The sequence below is a fragment of the Staurois parvus genome, unplaced genomic scaffold (genome assembly GCF_062004578.1).
Source record: "Staurois parvus isolate SC_StPar_1 unplaced genomic scaffold, SC_StPar_1.0 ptg001458l, whole genome shotgun sequence".
In the NCBI taxonomy this organism is placed as follows: Eukaryota; Metazoa; Chordata; class Amphibia; order Anura; family Ranidae; genus Staurois; species Staurois parvus.
Genome location: NW_028319254.1, coordinates 158,114 through 168,856, shown reverse-complemented (window position 1 = coordinate 168,856; position 10,743 = coordinate 158,114). Strand labels below are relative to the sequence as shown.

Here is a 10,743-nt window from a genome sequence, read left to right as displayed (position 1 = left end):
TCTTGTACACGGGATGGTGAGGGCGCCCCCTAGTAGTGCTTCCCCCTCACCACACCAATAGGACTCCCAGCTTTTCAGCTCCCAGAGTCACAAACATCCTTCACACTCTCCTCATCTCCGATGGTAAAGGAACCGGATCCTCCTCGCTCACTCCTGCAAGTCTGCTGCGGGTTCTGTCAGTCTCCCTCCTAGACTCCGCCTCCAACCGCCATTCCAGCAGGAGCTCCGCCTCTAAATACACACTCAGGGAGGAGAGAAAGGGGAACCCGACATCGTGTGACACCTTTTATTACATGGAAATACGAAAATCAACGGGACTAATGCAATCACATTTACTGCAAAATCAGAGGGGCCAAAATGTGTCCCCCGAGCAGTCAGGCTGCAGGAGATCCGCTGAGACATAGAAAGGGAAATGGGTGCTAATAGGCTGCAGGAGATCTGCTGGGACATAGACAGGGAAATGGGAGCTAATAGGCTGCAGGAGATCCGCTGAGACATAGAGAGGGAAATGGGAGCTAATAGGCTGCAGGAGATCCGCTGAGACATAGAGAGGGAAATGGGTGCTAATACGCTGCAGGAGATCTGCTGAGACATAGACAGGGAAATGGGAGCTAATAGGCTGCAGGAGATCCGCTGAGACGTAGAGATGGAAATGGGTGCTAATAGGTTGCAGGAGATCCACTGAGATGTAGAGTGGGAAATGGGTGCTAATAGGCTGCAGGAGATCCGTTGAGACATAGAAAGGGAAATGGGTGCTAATAGGCTGCAGGAGATCTGCCGAGACATAGAAAGGGAAATGGGAGCTAATAGGCTGCAGGGGATCTGCTGAGACATAGAAAGGGAAATGGGTGCTATTAGGCTGCGGGAGATCCGCTGAGACATAGAGAGGGAAATGGGAGCTAATAGGCTGTGGGAGATCCGCTGAGACATAGAGAGGGAAATGGGTGCTAATAGGCTGCAAGAGATCTGCTGAGACAATGAAATGTGTATGAAATGGATGGATGTGCAGACACTCCCAGAAGATGATGTCATTATGAGTGGATTGATATATATTTTTGCATTGTCCCCCCAGAAGGATCAGGTTTGGCGGGATCGCTCTCATTAGCTATACATTTGTATTTTGTGTTCTGTGTTTGTAAGACTTTTCTATATGTAATAAGAGATGTTTGTTGAACAGTTGGTTACATAAGAGTTACATTTATTTCTTCTTCCTTTATTCAGTAATGTTTCATCTCCCGTAGTATCCCTGTAAGGTACATATTATACAGGAAGGGGGATTATGGGATGGATCTCGGGGCTGCAGTTCCTCTGAACTCCACAAGGTGCTGATCTCACCTATACTCACACAGGAAGTCTCTATGGAATACAGACAGGAAGTGATGTCAGGAACAGACAGGAAGCAGAGAGGAGACATTGGTGGACATGGCAGCAGAGGAGGTAATAAGATGTTATGTTTTATTTATTATTATTATTATTATTATTATTATTATTACATGGAGTTTATATAGCGCCAAAGGGTTTGCTCAGCGCTGTACAATAGAGGGGACAATACATGGCACAGTACAACAATAACAGACAGCGTACGAGGGGTAAGAGGGCCCTACTCTTTCAAGCTTACAATCTAGGAGGGAGGGGGTAGTGGAACAAAAGGAAGTGGCTGAGGGGAATGAAGTGGTGGGAGGAATGAGGGAGAAAGGCCGTTAGGTGAGGGTGGGGTAGGCTTCCCTAAAAAGATGGGTTTTGAGGGAGCGCCTGAATGTGGGGAGGGAAGGCGACAGTCGGATGGATTGGGGCAGTGAGTTCCAGAGGATGGGTGAGGACCTGGAGAAGTCCTGCAGTCGTGTATGGGAGGAGGAGACCAGGGAGCAGGATAGAAGGAGGTCCTGTGAGGAGCGAAGGGTACGGGTATTTACACCCAGTAACCCCCGTCATGTCCATCCTCTTCCTCCATAGTCACGTCCGTCCTCTTCCTCCATAGTCACGTCCGTCCTCTTCCTCCATAGTCACGTCCGTCCTCTTCCTCCATAGTCACGTCCGTCCTCTTCCTCCATAGTCACGTCCGTCCTCTTCCTCCATAGTCACGTCCGTCCTCTTCCTCCATAGTCACGTCCGTCCTCTTCCTCCATAGTCACGTCCGTCCTCTTCCTCCATAGTCACGCCCGTCCTCTTCCTCCATAGTCACGCCCGTCCTCTTCCTCCATAGTCATGTCCGTCCTCTCCCTCCATAGTCACTGTGACGTCTTTTATCTCCAGCAGATGATGATACACACATATATAGTGTGGGAACCCAGATGAACCCCTTCAGGGGCAGAACATTCCCCCACTTCCGGGGCCGGAACATTCTCCTCATTGTGGAGATAAATTCTAGTAATATGGTCCTCTAAACAAACAGCACTGACAATAAATAGACAAGACAAGGACCATCCTGACCATACATGGCCTACAAAGGGCAATGATGACACTACACAGGCAGCCAATGGGCAATCATTACACTATGCAGCCAACACAATGATGGAGTGCCGGGGTCAGGAGTATGGAGCATAGAGCCCCTTACATTGCTGCTCAGGAGGAAGGAAACATTCCTTTGTAACAGAAAATGTATATAAATCTGAGGCACTTTTAGAAATGTTTGGGGGTTTCAAAAATGAAAGGGACTTTATAGCGACTAAAACATTTCATATGTGTAACATTGTTCTGTTTATCTCCTCCTCCCCTCCCCCACCTGTCTCCAGCACTGCACCAGGGGACTAGCAGGGAGGGCAGAGACCTTGCAGTGTAATGAGAACCGATTGGCTGCTTCTCAGGAAAGGGGCGTGTTCTGCTTATCCTTTCTCCCTTTCACTCCCAGAGCCGTCTTTGCATTTTTTGCACACGTTTAAAAAATCATTTTAGGCCTGAAGATGACACAAAACCACCAAAATATAGATTTCCTGAAAGTAGAGACTTTAGAGAATAAAATAGCGGTAGTTCTATTTGTTATGTCTCAAAATTTTATCACAAGGTCTAGGACAGCAGGAGTCAGGGCCAAAGTGGCACATGTCACCTGTAGGAGTGCTTGTTGGTGGTCCACCCTGGAGCACAACTGATGCACTGAGATGAGGTCTGCAGACAGGAGGTGCCTGTGTGAGGTATGCAAGCCCTTCCGGGGAACAGAGGATTACTGGATAGCCGGTTCAAATCCAAGGTCCAGTACTGGGTGGAGATCAGAACAGACGTAGTCAGATGGGATAGCCGAGGACATACACAGAGGAGCAAGAGAGAATATCCGATAGCCAAGCCGAGGTCAGGTCAGGGTTTAAGCAGAGAAGACAGGTCCAGGAGCAAACCGAGTCGGTAACAGGAAATCACAGATCACAGTAGCACAGGAACAGGAAATCACAGTTCACAGTAGCACAGGAACAAGGTACTGGGAAGCCAGAGATCAACCAGCACCTGAGAGTAGTGCAGGGCTTCCTTATAAAGGCCGTTTGCTGCCAAATTTGAGCTGATGTCAACCTCTGTGGCCATGCAAGGTACTGGCAGGGGTGTCAGGTCTCCTAACACCTCTGCTGAGGACAGAGACTTGACAGTGCCCCCCCAAAGGGCAGCCTCCAGATGCCTACTTGGGCCATCTTGTCTGGATATTTGGAGTAGAACTCCGGAGAAGTCTGGGGGCAAGTATGTTGTCTTTCGTTCCCAGGAGCCTTCTTCAGGAGGATATCCTTTCCATTTGATCAAAAACTGGATCTGCCTTCCTCGCTTCTTGCAGTCCAGGATTGATTCTATCTCGTATTCTGCATCCTCCCCAACTGTTATTGGCGGCGGAAGAGGTTATACTCTTTTCTGAAATGGATCATGAACTGCTGGCTTGAGCAGAAAAACATGGAAGACTGGGTGAATCCCATATGATTCAGGAAGAGATAGCTCATATGCCACTGGATTGATTACACATTGGATCTGAAAGGGCCCAATGTATCTTGGTCCCAACTTCCACGATGGGCAAGTTTTAGGTTGGCTGTTGATAACCAAGCCTGGTCTCCAACCTGCAGAGAAGGATTTCCCCTCCGTTTCTTGTCATAGTATCTTTTGTAGTCAGTTTGCAATCTTTGTACGGATTCCTGGAGAGCTCAATAGTTGTCCTGTATCCTGCGGATTCTGTCCTGAACTGCAGGTACCGAGGTTTCGAGTATGGTATCTGGCAGGCACGAAGGGTGGAATCCGTAATTAGCCCAAAATTGTGACTGATTCATAGCTGAATGGACGGAATTATTGTATGCACATTCTGCTAATGGGAGTAGAGATGTCCAGTCATCCTGGGAAAAGGCGGAGAGACATCGTAGATATTGTTCTAACATTTTGGTTTATTTGTTCAGTTTGTCCATTACTTTGAGGGTGGTAGGCCGATGATAGGCAGAGTTCCACTTTCAGGGTTTTACATAAGGCTCTCCAGAACCTGGAGGTAAATTGAACCCCTCGGTCAGACACGATATTGCTGGGCAGTTCGTGTAGCCTAACGATTTCCTTAATAAAAATATGTGCCGTCTCAGGCGCCAAAGGAGTTCCTATCATTGGCAGAAAATGGGCCATCTTGGATAGCCGATCTATCACTACTAGGATGGTAGCAAACCCCTCAGAGGGCGGCAAGTGTACCATAAAGTCCATTGTGATAATTCCCCAGGGATGATTAGGAATGGATAGGGGCCTCAGCAACCCCCATGCCTTGGCTTTGTCTCCCTTGCTACGTAGACATACTGTGCAGGATTTTACTTATGTTCTGCAGTCCTGACTTAAGTTGGGCCACCAAAATGATCGCTGGATCAGGTCCATTGTTTTTCGGGCTCCAAAGTGACAAGCCAGTTGATGGTCGTGGAATGTCTTGAAAACTCGGGATCTTACCTCCTGGGATACAAAGATCTTATCCTGGTACCACAGAAAGCCATCCTGCCTTCTTAATGAGTTCTGCTCAGGTTTGGCGCACCGTGCAGATGCCTGTTCAATCAAAAGCTTCAGACTGGGCTGGATCAACAAAAACTTTTGGGCTGACAGGATGGTATCAGGGGGTGAACTTTCAACTGAATCCGGGAACATATGTGATAGAGCATCTGCCTTCCCGTTCTTGGATCCTGGGCAGTAGGTGATGTGAAAATTGAACATGGAGAAATATAGGATCCATCTAGCTTGCCGCGGTCTTAGGCGCTTGGCAGATCTTAAATATTCTAGAATCTTATGATCTGCGAAGATCATAATTGGGTGACTAGCTAATTTTGATCGTCAAAAGTTCCCTGTTGCCTATGTCGTAGTGCCTTTCAGCTTGGCTTAGTTTCTTAGAGCAAAAAGCTACCCGATGGAGCAGAGCTTTTGGACCTTGGCTCCTGTAGCCACCTCTGATGCGTCCACCTCCAGGATGAAGGGAAGTGTTGGCTCTGGGTGTTGTAATACAGGAGCAGAAGTGAACTGCTTTTTTAACTGCTTGAAGGCTGTCTGTGCTTCCTGTCTCCAGAGAAAACGTGTATGCTGGCTAGTGAGTTGGGTAATGGGGGCTATAATGGTTGAGAAGCCCTTGATGAACGTCCGATAAACGTTGGCAAATGTTGGCTGCCCCTGGAAGCTGCCCAATAGGGCAACAATATGATTGATGAGATGGTAAAGTGTCAGCTTTCTTTTTATCAAATACATCAAGGAAATGGTGGTAGGCAGGGGGAACGGATTGACTGGCATCTGATGTAGGCTGAACTGAGAGGCACACAGGGAAATTGGTGGGTGTGGGAGTGCCGCAGTGCTGAATACAGTAATTTGATGGGAAGGTGACTTCTTTCTTGAGCCAGTTGATTTGTGGATTGTGAGCTTGCAACCAAGGTATTCCTAGGATGGCTGGAAACATGAGAGATCTCAGGATGTCAAAGCAGATGAATTCCTGATGGACAGAGTCAGTTGTGGCTAGGATGGGAATGGTTTCTTGGGTAACGGGTCCTGAGCTAGGAGCAGTGCCATCTGCTAGGAGTACATTAAACCTTTGTGTTTTAGGACAAAGAGGAATACCTAGGTTCTGGGCAAGGTTGATGTCCAAGAAAAAACTACAGGCTCCCGAATCAATGATTGCCCACAACTTGACTTCCTTTCCAGCCACCTGTAATGACATGGGTAGAACGACATGGGTGGTTAAGGTTCTGGATAACTGGAGATATGAAGGATGAGGCTGGCTGGACTTACTTGGTCGCACTGGGCAGTTGCCTAAGAAATGGCCCATGGCCCTGTGACATAAATGTAAGATTTGAGTAGTTGAGATGTGATCAGTAGAAATATGTCATTGTAAATTTAGTTTCAGTCCATGTTATTAAAGATAAGTGTTCCGAATTCAGTCAGAGACATATGTTCACCAATTAGCATCTGAAAGGAAAGAGCATGTCAATAAAACGTTGTCACCTATGTAGCCAGAGATTGCCACCTTCTTGAAATCTAAAAGAAGAGCTCCAACCATTTCAGCTTCGGGAAGCAGCAGGAGACCAGGAGAGGGCTCCACTTTGTCTGCTAGCTGTGATTTATATCCACAGATCAGAGGAATATATTTCATCTCTCATAAAAGATACAATATTAGTTGCAGAGAGATGAAAATACTTCCTTCTGATTGGACACACTGTAAGCTACATCTGCATGTAAAACTGTATTTGTAGCCTCTGTAGAATCCCAGAGAAATGCAGAAAACAGTTATATGGCACCTGATTGCAACAGCTGAACAGTGATTAGTACTGTCGCGATCAGATTGATGCGCTGGTGTCGGAAATTCTATCCCTGACTTGGTGATTCAAACCGTTCCTGGTCCAACCGACTTTGGGTACTTCAGTACCCAGAACGTCCTGTGGGCTGGTACAGGGTTGATTGGCCAAGGGCTAATGTCCAGCCTATGTCCATATTTCAATAAATTGAGGACCCTGAGATATGGACGGGGTGATTCGTACAGAGCCATTTCTATTTTACTGGCGAATCGCAGACTTTCTCTAACTTGCTCCAGTCACAGGATAACTCTTAGTAAAAGTTTTATTTCTGTTTTTATTCCCTTTTATTTTATAGTCAATAGCCAATTGTGTGTCTTTTTGTATTTTCTGTATTATTTGTAACTTTTTATACTTTGTACATATTCTATGCACAGCCCACTTTCAGGATATTAAATCATAAAGTTAATAAGTGACTTCTGGATACTTAAGCTCGGGCTCATATCTCCGGAGAGATTATTGTATTACAGTGTCTATGTGCTCGGTCTAAGTTCATTGCCAATCTGTATGCAATTGCACTGTGTGTTGGCAAATTGCATGCAGATTGTAAAGTAGCAGATCTGCCAGATGGAGATCTGTGTGTGTGGTGGCCCAGCAGACCAGTCTGCCGACAAACTGTTGGATGGTGGCAAGCTACCGTTTGTTGTGTGACTGGTGTGGGGGTGTGTGGACAGTGGAATCGTCATTCACTCCGGGGTTCTAGCTTGTAGGATAGCTGGAGGAATGCTAGAAGTGTTTGCCAATTGCTAGACTGCTCCCCAACCCTTAGATTGCACCAGATTGTATATAAGATTTGTATCTGCCTGTGTGTGGTCATCCAGCTGGATTGGAGTGGAGTCTACCTCTAGTAGTGGCCAGATGCAGTGCGGGCTGTGAATGCGTATCATGGCCAATCTTATATGCTCAAAGTAAGACCCCCTCATCCCTCTTTACCCCAAGTCACGGCCGGACGTGCATACCTCGGTTAGCTAGGCGCCGTGGGCATGTGTGTACGGTGTGGATCCATGACAGCCCCGCAGTAAAGGCATAGGTTGCCTTGCCGTTTGCGTAATCTTTCCTCTGGAGATAAGGCAGGTCAGAGAAGGCCAATTAGCATGGGTTTTACTTCAGGAGTGCTGATAGGCGGAGAAATAGGGACAGAATCCACTGGTCTTGGAACCCTTGGCAAAACCCTTGGCAAAGGGTCTGGGTATGTTCAGAATGTCTCTCCTGTAGCCGTCGATCCAATTAGGTAGCGAGTTGAATTAGATTCTCCAAGGAGGAGGGAGCCTCCACCCTAGCCAATTCGTCCTTGAGGGACTCAGACAGACCTAGATGGAACTGGTATTTTAGGGCTGCGTCATTCAACCCGGTATTGGCGGACCATTTGCAGAATTCCACAATGTAGTCCTCCAGATGCCGTCGGCCTTGTTGTAGAGCATGAAGGGTGGATTCAGCAGTAGAGGTCCTCTGGGGGTCATCATAAAGAGCTGCCATGGCTTCAAAGAATGTGATCACTGAGTTTAGCGCTGGTTCTTTTGTTCCTAAAGGCTGTGTGCCCATGATTGAGGTTCATCAGATATGAGAGAAATGATGAACCCCACTTTAACTGTCTCAAGTGAGAAGGTCCTGGGTTGCAGTGCAAAATACAACTCACAAGCATTCTTGAAGGCTCGGAATTTACGTTGGTCCCCAGGAAGCGTTCCGGAATGGTAACCCTGAGTAGTACCACAGCGGGTGTAACAGTGGAAAGTGAACTGGCTGGTGCCACTGTAGGGATAGGACTAGGCAATGGATTCTGGTCTGCAGAGGTCGCAGCAGTAGTGAGCGAATGAAGACGTCCCTCCAGCTGAAAATATTCCTCCTGCAGATCCTTGACCACTTGCGTAAGTGCCATCATCTGTTGGCACAGGGCCTCTAATGTGGAAGCACATCTCTCGGCCTAAGACATAATGGCTGATTGATACTGTCACGTACCTGGTGAGAGACGCCAATGGAGAGAGGGTGTTAGGAATGGACTGGCCAGCAATGGTGGGACTCACCTGCCTTTTGATCTGCAGTACCAGGGCTGGCCAGCGGGTGCTCCCAGCAATCAGAGACTCAACCTTTCAGCCAGCTAACACCTGGAACTGATGATACTGGTGTATTTAAGGGATGGCCAGACTTGCAGACTCTGCCTTGGTGTTGTGTTTGTCCTGGGCCCTGTATCTGTCCTGCATCCTGTTTCTGTTCCTTTGCTGACTTCTCCTGCTCTGATCCTGGCTTGTGACCCTGACCATCCCTCTGTCTGACCCTCTGTACTACGCTGCTTGCTACCTGTTCTGATCCCTGGCTTGTGACCCGGACCATCCCTCTGCCTGACCCTCTGTACTATGCTGCTTGCTACCTGCTGAACCTGGCCTGTGACCCCGACCATTCTCCGCTTGCTCCCCCTGTACCTACCTGCCCAATTGATATTGACCCGGCCTGCCTGACGACGCTTGCTTGTATATACTGTTATCTGTGGGTGGTTTGGTTTGGTTTGTTTGCACTGTATTATGTTTAGTATTGCACTGCGTTTATGTTTGTACTGTTAGTGTTAATAAATTATATTGTTTATAACATATCTGAGGTCTGCGTTTCCCTGCTTCAGTCACACACCTCTGGTCATACCTGGGAGCCCTGACAGAGGGCTTCCCTTGTGACTAAGTTCCAGACTCCCCTGAGAGTGGGACAGCAGGAATCAGGACCAAAGTGGCACAGGTCACCTGTAGGAGTGCTTGTTGGTGGTCCACCCAGGAGCACAGCTGATGCACTGAGATGAGGTCTGCAGACAGGTGGCACCTGTGCGAGGTATGAAAGCCCTTCCGGGGAACAGGATTACTGGATAGCCGGTTCAAGCCAAGGTCTGGTACTGGGTGGAGATCAGAACAGACATAGTCAGATGGGATAGCCGAGATCATACACAGAGGAGCAAGAGAGAATATCTGTTAGCCAAGCCGAGGTCATGCACAGAGGAGCAAGAGAGAATATCCGTTAGCCAGCCGAGGTCAGGTCAGGGTTTAAGCAGAGAAGACAGGTCCAGGAGCAAGCCGAGTCGGTAACAGGAAATCACAGATCACAGTAGAACAGGAACAGGAAATCACAGTTCACAGTAGAACAGGAACAAGGTACTGGGGAGCCAAAGATCAACCAGCACTTGAGAGTAGTGCAGGGCTTCCTTATAAAGGCTGTTTGCCACCAAATTTGAGCCAATGTGAACTTCTGCGGCCATGCAAGGTACTGGCAGGGTTGCCAGGTCTCCTAACACCTCTGCCAAGGACAGAGCCCTGACATCTGTCCCCTCTACCCTCTGGCACCCGCTGAACTGTGCCCACAGATGGGCAAGCAGAGCCAGAGAAGCATAGTAGGTACAAGGGAGGTTCACACATACGGGGTGGCAGAGGCTGGCACCTGAAAGGAGAGCCCTGCGGCTTGCCCTCAGCAGGGATAAAGATTAAAAACAATACTTGCCCGGCACCCAGAACTACATGTCCCGGGCGTCGGGTGATGTAAAGTGACCATCCCTGCATGATGAGCCGACATTGACCTCACAGCACTGCCTCAGAGCAAACTAGTCATAGGAAGGATCAGATTTATCATTCCTTGTCTGCAGATCTAATACTCATCAAAACCAGTTCAGAGACCAAACAAACGCAACAGAGAAAAGGGGCCCCGGACCTCAAAATTGTAGTAAACACTAAACAGTCCAAACAAAATGTCTTCCCATGGGGGGAGTAGTTCTTCAATGTCCAGCAACCCTCCTATTCCCCCCTCACATCCACATCCTATTATTGTGTGACCAATACCATCCAAATCATTCTTACTTTCATTTCCCAAAGTTATCCGTCTACAAGGAGACCTGTATAGATCACATGATGGCACCAATGAGGATGGAGGAGGACCGGAGTCACATGACTGAGAAGATACTAAACCTCACCCTGGAGATCATCTACCTGCTGACCGGAGAGGTGAGGAGGATTCTGGGAGGTCACAT

At 48.0% G+C, this 10,743-nt stretch overlaps 1 protein-coding gene across 1 annotated transcript in view; it reads left to right on the top strand.

Annotated features, from left to right (window-relative positions):
* Positions 1 to 8,437: 8,437 nt before the first annotated feature.
* Positions 8,438 to 10,743, top strand: part of LOC149435868 (uncharacterized) — a 56,770-nt gene continuing 54,464 nt past the window's right edge. Inside the window, exon 1 of the mRNA XM_089662345.1 lies at positions 8,438 to 8,500. Within this exon, the coding sequence (XP_089518471.1) occupies positions 8,438 to 8,500 (63 nt within the window). The remainder of the gene's footprint in view (positions 8,501 to 10,743) is intronic.